General features: G+C 44.0%; 1 protein-coding gene across 1 annotated transcript in view; it reads left to right on the forward strand.

The window, feature by feature from the left end:
- LOC116791047 (serine/threonine-protein kinase TNNI3K) overlaps positions 1 to 18212 on the forward strand; it is a 41620-nt gene extending 23408 nt beyond the window's left edge. The window contains exons 10-27 of the mRNA XM_032696692.1: positions 1458 to 1602; positions 1691 to 1795; positions 2441 to 2535; positions 3155 to 3304; positions 3973 to 4059; positions 5077 to 5133; positions 6149 to 6241; positions 6327 to 6384; positions 6510 to 6704; positions 7055 to 7159; positions 11719 to 11771; positions 11939 to 11991; positions 13236 to 13368; positions 14092 to 14201; positions 15678 to 15737; positions 15946 to 16115; positions 16691 to 16770; positions 16895 to 18212. Coding sequence (XP_032552583.1) covers positions 1458 to 1602; positions 1691 to 1795; positions 2441 to 2535; positions 3155 to 3304; positions 3973 to 4059; positions 5077 to 5133; positions 6149 to 6241; positions 6327 to 6384; positions 6510 to 6704; positions 7055 to 7159; positions 11719 to 11771; positions 11939 to 11991; positions 13236 to 13368; positions 14092 to 14201; positions 15678 to 15737; positions 15946 to 16115; positions 16691 to 16770; positions 16895 to 16971 — 1826 coding nt within the window. The 3' untranslated portion in view covers positions 16972 to 18212. The remainder of the gene's footprint in view (positions 1 to 1457; positions 1603 to 1690; positions 1796 to 2440; positions 2536 to 3154; positions 3305 to 3972; positions 4060 to 5076; positions 5134 to 6148; positions 6242 to 6326; positions 6385 to 6509; positions 6705 to 7054; positions 7160 to 11718; positions 11772 to 11938; positions 11992 to 13235; positions 13369 to 14091; positions 14202 to 15677; positions 15738 to 15945; positions 16116 to 16690; positions 16771 to 16894) is intronic.
- The last annotated feature ends 1809 nt before the right edge of the window (positions 18213 to 20021 follow it).

Here is a 20021-nt window from a genome sequence, read left to right on the forward strand (position 1 = left end):
GACATTTATCATTATAAAATTTTGATATTTCTTCCCCTCTTATTTATTGCACTTCGAAATGTATCTGGCAAAATGGTACCAGAATGCCTGGTACCACATCATAATAAAAAATAAAGTCCAGCATGTCACATGAATCTATAAAGTGAAGAATTATTTTGGAATAGAGGAGAAAAAGAGCTTGCTTTTCTTTACTTCTTCTATACAAGACTGCTAGGAAGGTTAGCAGGAGCAGTTAATGATGTTTGTGGGCCACAAGATTAATTAAAGTTACAGGAATTACTTTCTCTTTCTTTTGGCCTGAGACAGAATCCAGCATTTCAAAGGACTGTACGTTTCTGTGAGCATTCATCATTATTTCAGGAAGGTTTTAAAACGGGGATTTATTTTGATTTTCATTGCTCTTTATGCTCACAGAAAATCAAAGAGAAGACAAACTCTCAGAATGTGGTTGGTTTCATCTCTGCACCAAGGAGGCTTAGCTGTAGGAAAGATATTCCTGAGGGATGTTTGTCAGAGTTGTAAGTTTGTCAGTGTAAAAGCCTGGGAGTGCAGGTTAGGACACCTCTAATGGACAGTAGTCTCTTCATTTCTTGTAAACTGCCTAAAAGACCTGATGCCTTTGGTGCAAAGGCTGAACTAAATGTCGCACAAAGTAGACTGGGTTTGTCATTTCTATCAGTTACAAAATCAACTAGTTACGGTTGTTCTGTCTAAACACAGGAAGAAATACACTGAGAATCACAGAAATACATGCTGTCTTTCAAGCTGAGTAAAGACCTTTTTCAGATGATGAAAACAGTATTTGTAGGTGTCTGTAACAATGGAGACCTCTGCCTAGAGCCTTGTCCACTCTCTTCTTCACTTCGTACAGGATAGATGAAGGAAGAGCCATGTAAGGTACCTTGATACCCATTTCTGGTGCTGGAATGCAATTGCCCACCCCATAAACAGGCAGAAGGCTCCCTGGCATGGATGTAGCCAAAGATAGCTGGAAGTCTCACACAATTCCCACCCGCAGATCAAGGATCCTCCAGGGCCACTCCATGCAACCACACTGAGAATAGTTTGCTAATATTTGCTATGCCAGTTGTTCTGTGCTGCCTGGAGGTTCCTAGTCATGTTGATGTTGTTATCTTCCTTTTGCTTCACAGTTGCTCTTTGTAAGGGTCATTTATAACTTGTGATTCATTCATGGAAAACTTCCTCAAAGCATTCAATAAGTCTGCTGCTGGAAGAAAGCAATTATGTCTCAAGTCCAGAAGATTGCCTTGACACTGCACTGCAGATGGCACAGAGCAGTATGAAAGACCACAGAAATTTCAATTTTAAACAAATAGGTCCATAAATATTTTAGCAGCAGGTTTCAAAATGTATAAGCACAACACATAAAGCTTTACTAAATATCCTGTGTTAAGTATAAAATCCTTTCTGTGGTCTCTTTCTGGGTCAACTGGCAGTGAATGCTCAGGACAATGAAGATCATGTTCCTCTGCACTTCTGCTCTCGATTTGGGCACCATGAAATTGTGAAGTTCTTACTGCAGAGCAGCTTTGAAGTGCAGCCTCACGTGGTGAATATCTACGGAGACACACCTCTACATCTGTGAGTGCCCCAGAGCAGCTGTTGGGTGGGTTTGGGGCTCGTGGGAAGGCTGGCATTGCTAACAACTCTGTACTGGCTTCCTCTTCAGCGCCTGTTACAATGGGAAGTTTGAAGTTGTCAAAGAAATAATTCAGCTCTCAGGAACAGAAAGTCTCACTAAAGAAAATATATTCAGTGAAACAGCTTTTCACAGGTGAGGTTTTCAAATGCCATTCTCTATAGAGCTCCACTAAGACACACCTGCAACACAGCATCCAAAATTACCAATGTCTCAGCAGCTGCCAGGTGAGGGACAGAGCAAACAGAGAGCTCAGTGGGGAGGGTGAGTTTCTTCTGTATTGTGAGATACAGGAGAGGGCATGAAGTGAGAGACAGAACCAGAGTGAGGAGAGAGCAAGTGAGAGTGAGGAAGGTAGGAGAGGCACCAGGTTCACCAACACCTGGATGGACAATGGTTCCTCTCCTTGTCCAGTCTGGGAGCTGAGCCCAGCCCCTGTTCTACCTGTATGCCTGGTGGAGGCAAGTACTCTGAATGAGAAACCAGGTGGCAGAGCACAGTTTGGTCAGGATGCTGGAAGTTTGTAAAGGGCTATTTAAGAGGCACTTTGCAACACAGACTGTTTGCAGAGCTGTGCAAAATTAATTTATTCAGCAATAATGAGAATGTTTCTGAAACAATAAAAAGGAACATGCTTCGGTGGATTAATCATGCATTTGCACATTCTAAAGATCCTTTATTACTGCATTTTTATCTCTCTGTTATTCTTTGTAAATTTTTTGCTACCCAAGGCACTTCTTTTATGGACTATAGCATTCACCACTCCCTTTACTTCTGCAGCGCTTGCACCTATGGAAAGAACATAGAACTTGTCAAGTTTCTTCTTGACCAGAATGTTGTAAGCATCAATCACCAGGGAAGAGATGGGCACACAGGTAACATCACCATCCTGATTATGTATGAGGGCATATAGCAGCACTAAAATATCAGGAAGCCATACACCATCAGGATTTCCAGGGTAATTCCAAGGTAATTGGATGACCAGCATCCAAGTACCTTTCAGACAGAGCACAACTTTTTTGAAACATTTTTACAGGCAGGCATAAAAGTGATAAGACTGCAGTAAGGATGTGTCAGGCTTGTTAGCATGTATATGAGTAACAAAACCTGGCCTGAACTGTTCATCCCATAGTGAGGCTTCTAAGTAGTGTTAGGAATTATTCTGCAAGGAGCTAGGCTTCTGGGATATAGTGTCTGAAGGGCTGCACACACCCCTGTCCCTACTACAAAGAGCTGCCTTTGTTTCTACTTGCTATTCCCACGTGCAGAGTCATTAAATATGGTTTGCGGGTGGCAGAGGAAATGCTGACACGTCGTGCAGAGGCAACAGATTGGTTCTTGTAGCCTTAATGTTTAATTTCCACCTCTTGCCTCGGGTATTTTTTGACAATATATTCCTTTATCGAGGAAATCAATCTGTACTTTACAGTTATTGCTGCAGTGATATTGCCATGTTGTGGGACTTGTGCTCCCCACACTTCTCTGGTGTTCCAGGATTGCACTGCGCTTGCTACCATGGCCACATTCGCCTTGTGCAGTTCCTGCTGGATAACGGAGCTGATATGAATCTGGTAGCTTGTGATCCCAGCAGGTCCAGTGGAGAAAAGGATGAGCAGACCTGTTTGATGTGGGCTTATGAGAAAGGTATTTCAACTTTCTAATTTCTGCTACAAAATCCATAGGAGCCGTGCAGGAAGGAGAGGGCAGCATGGGAAGGAGATAACCCTGCAGAATAACCCTTCAGTGCCTGCAGACAGAGTTCTCACCACCTGCTCTCCAGGTCCTGGCACAAAGCACTATAAACCTCAGCCCTTCAATTCAGCTTAATCCAGCACAAACTTCAGGAGAGGTGTGTTTCTGTGCTGCTAAAACAGTTGCCTGCAGCAATAAGTGACAAAATTTGTCCGGGTTAGGATTCCAAAACAAATTTTTCAGGCACTGGTTTCCCTGTCAGGTCTGCTGAAGATTGTTGTCAACTTCCATTGCAGGATTTCTGCAGCAGGTTTTTCCTTTGCCATATCTCACATTTTAGGAGTAGGTGGACTCATGAAAATAACATGCTTGTTTTTACTGGCAGGAATTTCCCATATTTCTGCAGTTAAGAATCACAGTAGGTTTCGGATTAGCACCACCATGTCTTTGTTTGTATATTTTATAGGCATGTTGTACATTTTAAAAAAAAAACCCTTGATTTTTTATAAATGAATCAATTAAAAACAAAAAAAACCAAACCAAAACAAAACAGAAACAACAAAATCAAAAAAGACTACCGAGTTACCTACAAGTCCTTATATTTCCTCCTTCTTTCCTAGGTCATGATGCCATTGTGACCCTCCTGAAGCATTACAAGAGACCTCAGGATGAATCCCCCTGCAATGAATACTCCCAGCCTGGAGGAGGTATGGGCTGAGCAATCACTTTACTCTCTAACCAAAGGCCTGATCCAGAGAATGCTGAAGTCTCTGGAAATGATCCACCCATGTCAGGGAGCTTTGGGTCAGTTCTGCCTGGCACAAATAAAATCAGTGTTATGGGACTTGCCATTTTCCAGGTACCCTTAATTTATGTCAGAAATCTTCCGTTATCTTAAATTGGAGTTGTCAGCTCATGTTACTCCTGAAAAGAGGAGCCCAAAGCTGTGAGCTGAAGATCAGTCCCTGTCAACCACTGCTCACACCTTTCCTCATCCTGAATGCCTTGCGTAGCTGTTCTCTTTGTGCTATTTAGTTCTGATGTTTCTTTGGTGGTTGATATTTTTTCTTTCTGTACTCAGCCCCCCTCATATTTTTTAATATCTTTGGATATCTAGTTCCCCCTTGGAAATAATTAATTATCCTTTTTATTACAAAAAGACTCATTTGCATTGGTGACTAAATGACAAAAGCCAGGAAGAGGAATTAAACAAAACCTTTGGCTGTGTGTTGGAGCACTGCCTCGGAGAAGATGAGGATGCTGTACCCTGGGGTTTCTCTGGGTCGTGTAGTGCTCCAGGTATGTAAACAGGAGAAACCTACAACCAGCAGCACCGTCAGCCTGCTCCCTGCATCGTTTGGCCTCTTCCAGGTTTAGCTGTAGTATAGCTCAAGTGTACGTAACTCTTTATTAGACTAAGGTTATGTGTGCATTGGAAATTATTTTGGCAAGCAATAAGCACACCCAGGGAGATTTTGTAATGTTGATTATTAAAAGGACAACAACAAAGCAATACAACACCCCGATCTGCTGTATCCCTCACTGTGGAGAAAATTAACTGTATCCCAGCCCAAACCAGCTCATATCAGATGCGTTTGTGTATTTATTTGAATTCTCATCCTTTATTATTCATTCTTTCAGCCATCATTGCCTCATTAATTTATCAGCACAGACACTTATGCTGTCATTGAACTCCATAAATTTCACTCTGTTCTTTATTTCAGATGGTTCCTATGTGTCAGTGCCATCCCCTCTGGGGAAGATTAAAAGCATGACAAAAGGTATTTTCAATGGCGAGGGAAAACTTGAACTTTTGTGGTCTTTTTACCCACCATGTTTGTCAGCCTGAATATCTTGCACGAGATTCATTATTCCTGAAATTTTCATTGTTCATCGTTCCATTTCCCTGGGATAATTTTATGAAACAGCATACTTAGCTTTGCTACTCAGCATAATGACAATTTTTGTATTTATGTTATTTTCATTTACTTTAAAGGATGTATTTATTTTTATTTCTTTGAGAAAAGACTGTTTTGTGAATTAGCATTAATGAAATACCCACTTATCCATGAATGAAAATAAATACCATATTGAATCCCACTATAAAATGCCTGGATTATCTTTACAAGAAAAATTCTGTTCAAAAATATCTTGTGTTGCTCTGAAACAAACACAGATAAAATATTCAGATAAATACTTGTATTTTGAAATATTTCCTCCTTTTTTATTTTGTGGTGCTTTCAATTTTCCTCTTTAAATGTTCACTGGCTATATTCAAATGCTTACATCTTGTACACAGCACCATCCAATTGTTCCATTTAGAAATATTATGATAAACGTTATAGTAATAAACCAAAAAAAAGTCAACAAGATAGAGAGATTTCACAACTAAATCTAGTTGCAAAATTTAGATTCCACATGTCACTAGGATCTGGCTCTGGAATAGCATCTCCAGCAGCAGCAATCAGCACTGGATGCATAGAAAAAAAGAAACTGATTCTCCATGTAAGGAATTTTGTGCAACCATGCCATGGCACAGGCAGAGTTTGGGGATGAGGGAAAGTGCTCATGGCTGATGTGGTGCTAAAGCCAGGAATGCCAAGGCAACTGTGGCATTGCAAGGATTTGTCTGTCACTGGGGTTTGCTTTGTTAATGGAAGAAAGGGAACAGGATTAGCATTCAATTAACAGGGGAAAATCAACTTTCTCAGTTTGAGGGTTCTGAAGTTCACTGCTTTTATGTTCTGTCCTCCCCTGACCCATGTTTTACAAACAGGATGAGTGTTTCTTTTGCAGAGAAGGCTGACGTTCTCCTCCTCCGCGCTGGTTTGCCGTCGCACTTCCACCTTCAGCTCTCTGAGATAGAGTTCCACGAGATTATCGGCTCAGGTACCAGAATGGAAAGTGCATCCTCTTGAAATGTGTGATGTTCATAACAAACATCTCTGTGCTTATTTATTTTAAATCATTTTAGGGTCTTTTGGAAAGGTCTACAAGGGACGATGCAGAAATAAAATCGTTGCAATCAAACGGTACGTTTGTCAGGCTTTTCCATCCTGTTTGGAGAATGGCCTAGTTTGAAGCATTAAGAAAGCCCATATTTTATGGTATTTTATAATATTTTTGCCTTTCTGTTTTCTCTCATGTCAATCCTAAGCTATCGAGCCAACACCTACTGCTCCAAGTCTGACGTGGACATGTTCTGCCGGGAGGTTTCCATTCTCTGCCGACTGAACCATCCGTGTGTCATCCAGTTTGTGGGAGCGTGCCTGGATGACCCCAGCCAGTTTGCCATCGTCACCCAGTACATCTCCGGGGGATCGCTCTTTTCCCTGCTCCATGAACAGAAGAGGTATTCCCCTTGTCCTCCACTCAGGCTTTCTGCACAGAATTTGGAAGAGTAGGGAATCTATGCTGATGTAAATATGCATTTCAGTATAAGAAACAGAAAAAGGAACACACCAGAAAATGCTGATCTTTGGTTCAGTTAATTTGGTGTACAAGGGAAACTGGTAAGTAATCACAAAATTGTTATTGTCATTATTTTACAATATATAGATTTACATTACATAGATTATATAACATTATTTTGTATGTAAAACAATTTTGAAGGTTGCATGATTTACACATAAGAATAATTTACAGACCATTTTTGACTGTTCATTAACTTTGAGTAATTTTTTTTTTTTTTCCAAAATACAGAACTCTTGATCTGCAGTCTAAATTAATCATTGCTGTAGATGTGGCCAAAGGCATGGAGTACCTCCACAATCTCACACAGCCCATCATACATCGGGATTTGAACAGGTCAGTTTCTGTCTTTAACCTAAATATTCAGAGAACATGAAGGCTCAGAGACACAGGGACCTCCACAGACTCCTGTAACCATGTCATGTCTCATTAGCTCTGAGCTGAAATAATCTCAGAAGTGTTACACAAACCCCTACAAGTCGCAATTGCCAAACTGTCATTGTCCTTGAAGGTGGCAGTCGCTGAAAATGTGTTTTCTTGCATCTGTTTGTTTGGATTTTTCTGAATTTCCATTTCTGAATGCTCCATGTATTTTAGCCCAGCACCTGCTGTCAAAGAGTACTTTGTCACTTTCCCTTGTCACTTCATCTTCTTCCTTTGTTTTGTCTCTTTTACTCTTAAGTATTTACCTGTAGTTACAAGTTCATGTGTTTCTTGATTTGCTTGGCTGCTTTGTTACAGCTAAAAGCAGCTCTGACTGCTCTCCTCCGAGAGCTGAGGTCTCACACAGGACCAGGCACTCATCTCTCTCTTTGGTGGTATCTGAGTAGGAGCACTGAGTCCTTGATACCTACAGGAAGAAGCCCATTCTTGCTGTTCTAGTTATGAGAACAGTCTCATGATGTGCATGTTTCAACAACAGGGGGTGAAATACCTAAACTGCATTGACTGCAAGATTGGAGATGAAAATGATCCTTTTGCTATGGCAAAAGCTCTGTCAGCCCTTGAGAGCAACAAGCACACTGGGGTGGCATCCCCGACTTTCCCTCTGAGTCTCCTTCACATCCCTGCATCGCTGCACAGGTTCCTTTTGGGCCACAACCCATGGTCTCCAAGGGGGAGCCTTGTTTTCAAGGCTGCAGCTCTTGCCTCGGCTGTGATGCAAGCCAAGAGCCCTGTGCCTGACCACTGCAGCCTGTGGGACTGCTCTGGGGCAGCCAAGGCTCAGACTAGGGCAGCCAAGACTCAGCTCAGCTCCATGGTTCAGGCCTCACAGCTCAGCTCCAGGCTGTGGTGGCTCTTAGAAGGAGGATTTTAAATAACATTTTCCACAAAAGAAAACCCAAACCAGTATCTTCCTAGAAAGCTGGAAAGCATGTAATTGCCCCACAGAATTTTTACAGATCATATTTGTGAGGGTCAAAAGATAATTTGCTGTAGGGACACTGCTGTCATTGATGTGTGCTGATGAGAGCAGCTCAACTTCAGTGCAAAAGCAGAAGTTGTGTTTGCAGTATGAGTCCCAGCCAGCCCACAGGCACAATTACCAGATGAAAATCTTTGCAACAATTTAAGAGAAAGACCAAGAGTGAAATTGTGTTAAGTTTTGCCACTGGCTTCACAGGAGTCTGTTTTACCTTAAATTTTCACATAGCTTGTAACCCCCTTTGTGAGTTCTGAAATCTAATGCACCACACATAATGCATTAAATAAATCTGCAATATGGCTTGACAGAATAGAGAAGGAAATGAATCTTTCATGTACTGTACCCTGGAAAAGGGGTTATCCTTCCATTTGGAGAATAATTGGGAGTTTTATTTTGCTTTTCACTTCTGACAGCTATCCACAATGGTGACACATATCAGCTTATTACTACTTACACCATGGTGAGGGATGACAGCCACAATGATTATAGCACTTTAATAAAAAAAGAGACCATTTTATTATCAATTTAATTTAAGCCATAGCAGCTGAACATGGCTGGAGCAAGCCTTTGAGCAACTGACCTGCATTTGATGGCTCTAACTATCCATGAACAGTTCTGAGAGCTGCTTGGTGAGAGAGATGAAAGAGAGGATGGCAGCCTGGTGGTAATGGGGATAGAGTCTGCAACTCCTCTTTGTTCAAACATCCCTTGTGAAATCTTAAAATAGCTGTTGCTTTTCATTAAACCCACAGCGTGTTAAAGGCAGAAGGATCTTTTCATGGCCCTGATCTCTGGGAAAAAGACATGCTGTGCCTGTCACTTGCCATGGGAGGGAGAAGCCTCCATGGCTGGCAGACCCAAGAACCACATCCTTTCACAAAGGCAGGATGATTGCACATTACTCATTCTTCTCTCATTTTCTTCCTTCCATGGTTTCATGAAAGAGAATGATGCTTGCTCTCACCATTGCAATCCCTGTGTGATCTTAACAGAAGACAATTAATTTCTGATTCTGCTGAACTCATTATTAACCTTCTGCCTGCTCAGCTCAGCTCAGTTTTGTCTTCAGTATTTCTCAAAACAGAGGCTTAAGAGTTCCTTTCTCATCCAAGATTTTCAAATTTGCAAGTGCCATTGAGGCAATAACAGCATTTTTGAGCTGTACGTTCCAAGCCCTGTTTCTGTGTGCTGTATTTTTTACTACAGAAAAGAAAAATCAGTAACTATAGCATTCACTGGAGGTACCAGACTGACAAAACCCTCCAGAGCCTGTGTCCTGCCCTCAGATATGTCCATCCATGTGCTCAACACCAGAATGAGCTTTTCAGCATTGTTTGTCGTATTATGGGCAGGGGAGGTTCAGGTTGGCCATCAGGGAGAATTTCTTCATGGAAATAACTGTCAAGTACTGGAATGGGCTGCCCAAGGAGGTGGTGGAGTCCCCATCCCTAGAAGTGTTCAAGGAATGACTGGATGTGGCACTCAGTGCTCTAGTCTAGTTGACGAGGTGGTGGTGGGTCACAGGTTGGACTCCATGGTCCTGGACATCTTTTCCAACCTTAATGATTCTGTGAGTCTATGAAAGGCTGTTGCATGCCATGAGGAGAAAGGGCCTGTCAATTGATTTCTCAGCTTCTCAATAAAAACTGTCAATCCAGGTCTTGATTATGCCTTGACTTGTCAAGTCGTATTTATTCGAGGTCTACACAATCCTGGAGAAGACTGAAGTTGAAGCTAGGGCTCGATGCAGTTTATTCACATTGAGACTTGGGGATATTTTTTGTCCCTACTGACAGAGAACAAATTTGATTGAAGACCACAGCAAAGTCTGTAGCTTTCTATGACTTGTGTACCTACACTCAGCCCAGGGTGCAGCCTTCAAGAGTCTCTCTAGTTCAGCTTTGTGTTTGATTAATATTTTCATTTGGCATCTGGTGGGGATCTCAAAAACAATTCCCCATGTCATACTCAAATCACTTCAATATTTTGATGGAAAGTACATATGGGAGCTAAAATTAGATTGAATATAAATCAAAAGAGTCACAATTACATTTTTATGATTAAATTTATCATCCCACGTGTTGGTTTTAGGTGAAACTAGAAATCTTAAAGACAGTGATTTGTGAAAGTCCTGCTTGGGAGAGCTTAAATTTTTTCTGTCCTAAAACTGTTATCTGGTGAAATTTGTGTTCCTCACTTGACTGTTCTTGTGTCTGTCTGCAGCTCTAATATGAGCAAGTTGTGCTTTTTGTTGAGACCATCAATATCACTTTATTTTTTTCTCCCCATGTAAGCCCTGGCCAAATTTTTCACTTGTTTTTACATACACTTTTCACGCTTCTGAATTTACTTGGATCAGTCAGTATTTGATAAATATCCTGTCAGCAGCATTGTGTCCACATTCCTGCACTTTTATGTTGTGATTTGCTCAGCCCTTCCAAAGCAGAATCACAGAATATGCTGAGTTGGAAGGGACCCACAAGGATCATCAAGTCCAGCTCCTGGCCCTGCACAGGACCATCCTCAAGAGTCTCACCATGTGCCTGGGAGTATCATCCAAACGCTTCTTGAACTGTCAGGCTTGGTGTTGTGACCAATGCCCTGGGTCCTGCAGGTGTAGTGACAGGGGTAGGGAAACCTTCATCCCAAGAGGTACTGGAAGCTTGTGACCTAGCTAAGGCATCTTGTGAGTCTTTCCTCATGTTCCCACTTTGTTTGAAAACCTGTGTTTGTGTTACTGATTTCTAAAAGCCTTGGTCAAATGTTGGATTATTTGGTCGAGAGTTTGGCTCTGTGATCTTGGAGGTCTTCTCCAACCTTAATGATTCTATTATTCTATGGTTTTATGAAATGGCCTTTTTTCTACTTCCTCGTGTGTGTTCTTTGCTGAAAATTAAAAAAGTTGCTGTAACGTCCTTGAATCAGTAAATCAGTTTTCAATAGATTCTGTGTACACCTTCCCTGGTAAATGATGTTTTGCAATAGGCAGAAGATATTTTGTGTGCATGATCCATTCTATATGGACTCTTTGGATCCGCTCCTTCCCTTCTATACACCATCATAAATTTGGGATTACCACCATGAATTCACACCTACCTAAGCCTTAGAAGAGAAAAGAATCAATCCATACAGTTTTATTTGAAGGCCATCACTGTGCTTATATTCGAATATCATCTTCATCGCTGAGATTAAATGCACTTATTTAATAAAACTATTAGACTTGATCTGTAACTAATTACAGAAGCTGTTTTGCTCTGGTATTGATTAAAAGCTGAAGCTTTGGGTTTGCCTCTCAGAGTTAACGTGCACTTTCTAACAATAAATACAAGATGTAGCTATAGACATTTGACTACCTATGCAGGTAATTTGAACTCCTCGAGAGTGTATCTATGACCCAAAAACTGTAACATTTTCACCATTTTTAAGACACTATCAAATGATTACCTATAGGTTTTTTTTTTCCTCCCAGTCACAATATTCTCCTGTATGAGGATGGTCATGCTGTAGTTGCTGATTTTGGAGGTAAGGAGTTTTTGTGAAACATTTATAAATTAACTGCAAATTCTCTAAAACTAAACATGTGCTGGCTGAGACAATCCTGTAGGATTGCACTGAATACAGGGCTTTTGTATAACAAGATGCATGTCTGTATTGTCCTGACAGTGATTATTTTTCTTGTTCTGTTTCAGAATCTCGATTTCTGCAATCCCTGGATGAAGACAACATGACAAAACAACCTGGGGTTTGTTTCTTGTTTTGTTCCACATAATTAATATCAAATATACAGGCAGACCCCGTTTAGGAGAAATTGACATTAGAAATATGTTTATTGAAAAGGTGGGCTGCTGTAGTATTTCATCTCTTCAATGTTTCTCTGTTTTGGCTTAATTTTTTTCCTTGAAGTGTCTTTAATAGCAGAGATGAGGGAATATATAACATCTTCAATAGAAAACAATGTTTTATAAGGTTGTCTTGGGAGCTCTATTGCCCAGATTCCTTTCTAAAGAGTGATTTTTAATCCCCACCCTTCCTGACTCTCACACACATTTGTTGGCGGGTGATTCCTTTTCCTAGCAGAAAATCAGTTCCTCAACACTGATTCCCTTATTTCACAGTTCTTTTCTCCACAACAGCCTGTTGCTCACAGTCAGATTTACAAGACAGTTGTTGTTGTCTTCATGGCTTTGAGTCCAGATGCATTCCATGTGTCACTCCATGGCCAGGAATATTCACATCATCCTAACTACTAATGTGAGGTGGGACGGGCAATGCCAAAGGATGGGTAATACTACGCCGGGGCTTTTAATCAGCACTTTAACTCCCTGTAATGGCACTCACTGTGTGAGGAGCAAGGGTTGCTGTTTAGACCCAGGTCCTGCCAGGCCTTGGTGACATCCCACTAAGATCTGTCTTGAGAAGGGCTGTCCTGAGAAGGACTGTCCTGAGAGAGGCTGACCTAAGGAGGACTGTCCTGTCCTGTCCTCTAAAGGATGCAGTTCCTTGTGAAGCAGCCTCAGAATTAGGGGTCTGCAGGCAGTGGCAAGACCCCAAGAGAGCAGGCCCAGCCCAGTACAGCTGTGATCAGCTTTTACTTCTCCCAGCTGAATCATATAATTCCTGTTATATGGCATATATTCATATATATATATATATATATCAGACCTGATGATGTGGTCTGCAGGCCTGGAGGCTGGGCTTCTTCTTTTATTCTCACCCTACTCTCATGTTTAAAGTGTGCTCAGCCTGGCTGTACAGGGCTGAGACAGCACCAAGCTAATGCAGTTACATATCATGTGCAGTAACACACACTGACTAGATTTTGCAAGCCAGGTGAAAATTTTTCCTGGCAAATTACCAGTTATTTTATGGGGTGACGGAGGCAGGAAATAAGAAAACAAAGGAAAACAAACATACAAAGACAGGAATAGGTGCATGTGTGAGGAGGCAAACACTGCTAATGTGTGACTGCTGTTCCCTGGTGCGCAGAACCTGCGCTGGATGGCCCCCGAGGTGTTCACCCAGTGCACGAGATACACCATCAAAGCTGACGTCTTCAGCTATGCTCTGTGCCTCTGGGAGCTGTTAACAGGAGAAATTCCATTTGCTCACCTGAAACCAGGTAAGATGCTCAATGAATTAGTATTTTAAATTTTTCTGGACTAGAGAAGTAGCTACACTGTGTAATTTTAACCAGTAGTTTACTGAAGTATGTTATTAAGTGCTGAGACACAGCATTTGGTGAAAAGCACAGAAATATCCCATTATAATCATGTATATTACTCCCTGCAGATCTACATAACCTACAATTCCTTATCCAGGTCTAGAAGTAGGAACAAGTCACTCTGACTGCACGCTTTTTTGTCTCTCACATGAGTGTTGGGATTGCAAAGCCATTCCTTGGTACTTGTCCTCACGTGCCTCAAGAGAGCACCCAAAAACTATGGGGAAGTACCAACAGCAGAGTGGCCTTTCCAGGGCTGCACTTGGCACTCCTGAGATTCTGCCCCCCAGATGTCTGAAAGGAAGTATTAGAGGTCAAGAGTGCTGTAGGACGTGGTCAGAGCCAGCACGGGTAAGGAGGGAGGGCTCAGACCCTTCTGCCAATGAGACCCCCACTGCCGTCTGTCCTGTGGCTGGAGGTGGGCCCGAGGCCATGGGGATGGGCAGCTCACTCTGCTCTCAGTCTGACTGGAAAAGCCTCCTTTAACCTCCACGCCTTTATCCGCAGGTTGGATGGCTCAGTGTTCCTGTGCCTGCTCGGTGTCTCAGCAGTGAGCAGGTGTGTTCCCAGGATCAGTGTGAGTGCAGGCACTAACGGGTCTCTGTGGGCTGTCCCTTGCAGCGGCAGCGGCAGCAGACATGGCCTATCACCACATCCGCCCACCCATCGGCTACTCCATCCCCAAGCCCATCTCTGCCCTGCTGATGAGGGGCTGGAATGCCTGTCCTGAGGTGAGTGCCCCTGGCAGTGGGAAAACAGGCATGTCTGCTCTGGCTGACCCTCCCCAGAATACCAGTTTCCATGGGAAGGGTCACTGCAGAAAGCCCCCAGACAGATAACGGGGTGTGTCAGGAAATACAGGAGAGTTGGTGAATTGAGGAGGAAAGTAAATTGACATTTAGCCATTCAATGAAACCTAATTAATCATGTAGTTTTGATTATGACTTGAGTTATAGTGTGAGTAGAAAACTCCTTGCTGCTCTCAGACTTCTGTATATAACTTCTAATGACAGCATGTAACACACATTAAGTTTAAATTTATTAATAAGATGTCATATTAAAGTGTTGACTTAAGCAAGCACAGAGATGGATGCGGTCCCTGTGTCTTGTCAGCATTTCCACAGCCCACTTAGCCCGAAAACTATCTTTTCAGAGTCCCAGTGCACTTTGTTACCCATTAGCGACACTCCAACATCACTTCATCTTGCCAGTGTTTCACTTCATCTTGCCAGTGTTTCATGACAGAATTATAAAGAAATTGATATCACAGTCACCCAATGGATGGCCAGTACTTTGCACAAGATGTGAGCAAAAAGTTGTTAAAATTATCTTTATTAAAGGTGTTTTGCTTCTGTTCTTTATTAAACTTTCCTTCATAGATGGCAGGGCTGCTGTCACTCCTGAACTGGAGGGCTGCTGGGAGGGCTGCAGGGCTTTGACCCAAAGCCCTTAAGTAGAGCCTACCTCTTGCAGGTGGTTCTGTTGAGGACAAGGTGGTGATGGGAATGAGTAGCTTATTTAGCAGGTACCTCATTAAGGTATTCCCAGCCCTCCACTGTCAAACAGTGCTCAGGTACTGCTTCAGTCACACCTGAACTTCCCGGGAAGGCTGAGCTGTGAGCTGGGACAGAACACGGATAGGCAATAACGGAGGGCTACTTGTCATTCCCCTCACTTGCCTGATCCTGTCCCGAGTGTGGCCTCCACAAACCTCTGTGCCACTTGAAGCACACAAAGATGGACACACTTGTCCAGGAATGGGCTGGGCAGGCGGTGGGAAGCAGCTGTGGGGGTTGCAGGTACACGGACAAGGAGAGGAGGAGGATGGCCACAAAGGCAGCTTGTCTGCTGCTCGTCACTGCTGTTACTGTATCCAAAGTTCTGTTCATGGGCAAAGTGGAAGCCAACCTAAAGAGTGGAGCCAAGAACTTATTAATAGCATTTTTGTAATCTTATGATCTAGTCATTATTAGCTCAAATGTAATTGTTACAGAGAAAGAGATGAATTGCAGTTGAAGTTGTTATACACACACCTCTTCGTTTCGTAACTTAGCACTGAACTTGCAGTTCTCATCAGATTCCCAAACAGACTGACAGTGATGCCATGAAATTCAGAGAAATCCCATCCCTGTGTGTCAGTCTATTCCCAGCAGATCTGCCCCTTTCCAGTTTTTAACCCAGCTCTGCTTTTTTTGTTGTGTTCCCAGGGGAGACCAGAGTTCTCAGAAGTTGTCACAAAGTTAGAGGAGTGTCTGTGCAATATTGAGGTAAGGACCTGGTTCCCAGCATGGGGGGTCTGTGTGTGTAGAAGCAGATAGGAGTACAAGTGGGGACAGGGACAGCGCCAGCAGCTGAGGACAGCAGTGGCTTTGGAGCTGCTGGAAAAGTCCAAGGAAAAGTGGGGGACAACTTACGAGAGACATGAGGAAGGACTTGTAGATATGCAATAACAACACCTTTTTTTTTTAAACTCAGTTAATGTCTCCAGCCTCCAGCAACAGCAGTGGGTCTCTGTCTCCCTCCTCCTCCTCGGACTGCCTCGTGGCCCGGGGAGGTCCCGGCCGCAGCCATGTCGCCGCGCTGCGCAGTCGGTTCGAGTTGGAATATGCCCTGAACGCTCGAGCCTACGCTGTCTGGTCACAGGGGTGCGTATGAGCCACTCGGGGAGGGAGAGAGGCTCTGAAAGGCTTAGACTGAGGTGACTAAGGGAAGGAGGCCGTGCTCCTGCAAGGTGGTGTGGCAGGACCAGGAGAGAGCTCTGCCAGACCTGTGCTGTCACCTGTGCCCATTACAGAGATCAGGGATAAACTACCTGTCAGCAGGACAGTGGGTTTGGTTCATGACTGGAAGATAATTCCACTGTCTTCCTCACCAGAGAAACTTATTTGCAGGACCCTTTTAGCAGTGACACATAAAATACATGGCAATGATCCTGGATTGATGCCTGGAATTGCTTCCAAGATGACAATGGAGAGATAGTTGTGAAGCCTCAAATGGGGTATTTGAGGGCAGTTACTCTGAGAATGGTAACCGAGTGCCAGTGTGCCTGTGGGTCCTGGTCTTGCTTCATGACTTTTTCTTGCTTTTTGTTTACTTGAACTGCTGTGGTCGGGCCCCACACTGATGTCTTGTGGTGCTGTCTTTCCTCCCACTCTGGAGAAAAAGCTCCTGTAGCCTTCATCAGTCTCACCTAAACTGACACCTCTTGTTTAATTTGCAGCACTGGGCAACCCCCTTCTCAGGGCCTGTCTCTGGATGACATGAGAAGGAACTTCCAGTACCCCCCAGTCGACAAAAATGGTGAGTTAATGCTGAGGGGTTCTCTGCCACAAGTTGTTCTGCTGCCATTGGCACTGCAGGGAGGGGGGACGGGAGCACCGCTGCTGTGCAGAGCTACAGCTGACCCTCTCTCTGCACCTTGCAGGGTACGTGTCAGACCCCTTGAGCACCATGAGGTTCCACTCCTGCAGCAGCAGCGGCAGCTTCGAGGAGAGCAGCTGAGGGAGGGACCGTTCGCCTGCCGCCAGCCTGGCCATCAACCTGCAGCTCTCGCTGCACCACCAAACCCCAAGTGTCACACCGAGATCCCTGAACAGCTTTAGTGTTGATGGCAAATATCCCCATCCTGCGTTCTGCTTTAGCATCCCCCTCTGCTGACCTGCCCGAGGGCTGGGTTTTGGTGGTGTGCTGCTGTTCTGTAACACAGGAATGCCCACAAGGAATGCTGCACTTTCATCTTGGGCACTGATAACACAATGAAATGAAAGTAAAGAAACATCAGTTATATTCCAGAGCTTTGAGGCAGATTGCTCTCAGCTTGGATGGCCCTGAAGCAGGGGGCTGTCAGCCCACCCTGGCTGGGAGGTGCCCAGGAATTGCCAGCCCCATCCCCATCAAGATAAGGAGCAGCCTGTCATCCTCACCTCCCTCCACCCACCATAGAAGCTTGGTTATTCCTGGTCCCAGCTTCTGAACCAGACCTGGTTTGGATTTCTCCACAGCCCCCAACACATCCCGTGTCCCATTCCCCGCTCCATGGGTTGGCCCAGCTCCCCAGCACAGCAGCCCCAGCCGCAGTTTGTCAGGGCTCTGACCCTTGGGTGCTCTCCTGCATGCTGAGAACATGGACATATCTAGGTGCCCATCTTCCATCAACTCCTCCAGACATCCATGTTTTGTTATCCACTTGGTTTGGTTTGAGGGATTGTTTTTCCCCAAAAAGTGTAAGCTTTCCTTCAGTTGTTTGCTTACAAAAAGCAACACAGGAACTCCAAAACAAACTTTAAATGAGAAGGAAGTTGTGTAAAATTGTGTCACAAACTTGATAACATTAACACAGTGCAAAGTGGCATTTTTTACTTGAAGCAAACCTGTGTCAGGTGCCATTGCAATGCCACAAAAAGGCCCTGCAGCAGTGACTGAGCACAGGGAATTAAAAAAGAGAATAGAGGTAGGGCAGGAGAAATTAAACTATTCCTCTACAAGCAATTACAGAGTTAATTGTGCTGTTATTTTCTGGAGTCTTTTTTAAAATTAGCAAACTCTATCTGTAATCCTGTATGTATGCCAAGGCAGAATGGGAGTCAGAACTCACCACTGCTGGGCAGAGCTCTGTGGGTGATATTGAGGATGCTGTGTTCCTACGACCATGATCCCTGAAGCAGGTCTGTGATGAGGCCTTGAGCAGTGCAACAGACACGAGCTGTGACTGCGTGGTGGGCTCTGCCGATGCTCTGCTGCCATGCCTGCCATTAATTCCACAGTCCTGAAGCAATAAAACTGGGGAAGAGGTGGGTTTTCATGTGTTGTGTTTCACTTGCTGAAAAGTTGAATGGGGGGGAAGGAAAACCCAGCTATAAGTGCAGCTCTGTTACAGCTCTGCCACCACTGGCCCCTGGTACCAGCCAGTGGTTACCTCTGCTCCACTGGGTTCATGTCCCAGGTGCAGTTCCATTTACACCAGCAGCTGCTGGGATAATGAAGTGTCAGGATAAACACACAGCAAAGCCTGGGATGGGGCTCACAAGGGGACCTGCTGGACCCTGTCTGCAATCTTCCCAGCCCCCATAAGTTGGGATATTTCCATGGAGGGGGTTGGAACAAGAGGAGCTTTAAAGGTCCCTCCCAGTAAACCACAACAAAACAACACCCAGATTTGTCTGCAGCTGGAGGAAATCTGCTGTATTCTTTCTAGAAGTACAAGCAGCGTTAGCAGTTGGCATTCTGTGAGGGAAGAGGTGCAGAGCAGAAGGGAGAAGGTGCGTCTAGATGCTGATGAATATTCCCTACCTGACCCTAATTGCCCAGATGTTCCATATGGTAGAGCCACGGAAGCACAAGCTGATGAAGGAGGGTGAACAGACATTAGGTCTCAGTCCTTGGTTTTCACACTGGCCAGAAACACCAACAGGGCAGAAAGAATCCATTGTCATATCTGAAATCTCGGTTCCAGCTCCAAGTCTCTTTTTCAACAGGAATTTTTTTTCTTCCAAATATCTCTGCATTCTGTCTTTTTCCCTTGCTTAAAGCAACCATGCAGTAACTCTGCATTTAATGACTTGGCAACTGGGCCTGAAAATCAGAAACTAAACTGTGTTAGAGAACTAAAAATGGAGCAAGGGAGCAGACTTCGTGTGCACTAATACCTCACTTCATGTGCACTAATACCTCAGTGTATTCACAGATGCCTGAGCTGCTGTGTCATCCTTGAGTACCTCCTCAGAACATGTCACATGAAAACAACAAAAAAATTCCAGAAAGCAAACCTTCTATAGTTTAACAAGCCCTTTACAAAGCCACCTGCTTGCAAATAATTTTACTAGTAATTACTGGTTCCTTGAAGAAAACAATGTTGTAGATAATTGGTCTCTATAGAAGAAACATCAGGCTTAGGGGAAAAACATGATTCATAGGAGTGATCAGTAATACAAACAAAAACTCTGAAAAATGTTAATTACTGAGTAGAACATGCTCCAAAGCTGTTTGTGGGACTGCAAGTAGTCTGTGCTGTTCCCAGAGAAGCCCGAGGACCCCAGCACATCAAAATATTTACCAAGAATGAGACAGTCCGAGGATTCTTACCCTGCTTTGGAGACCTGCCAGTGCCTGGCAACTGTAGTGATATTTTAAATTAACATATCAGCAATAGATTAAAATGGATGATCTAGATTAAAATAATTAAAATAATATGGAGTCCAACCAGACAAGGGTTTGGACTGCAGGCAGGAGTGAACCCGGCATTCCTGCAGCACATGTCCACCAGCATGGCACAGCACAGGACAGGACAGCCAGCACAGCACAGGACAGGACAGGCAGCATGGCATGTCACAGAACAGCCAGCACGGCAGCACAGGACAGGACAGCCAGCACAGCATGGCACAGGACAGCCAGCACAGCACAGGACAGGACAGCCAGCACAGCATGGCACAGGACAGCCAGCATGGCATGGCCGGCTCCCTCAGAGGCTGGGCTGGCACAGCCCTACCAGGCAGGCCGAGGGGTTGGTCATGCCTGGTTTGCACGGCTGAACCCCAAAACCCTTCAGGCAATTC

The sequence above is a fragment of the Chiroxiphia lanceolata genome, chromosome 9 (genome assembly GCF_009829145.1).
Source record: "Chiroxiphia lanceolata isolate bChiLan1 chromosome 9, bChiLan1.pri, whole genome shotgun sequence".
In the NCBI taxonomy this organism is placed as follows: domain Eukaryota; kingdom Metazoa; phylum Chordata; class Aves; order Passeriformes; family Pipridae; genus Chiroxiphia; species Chiroxiphia lanceolata.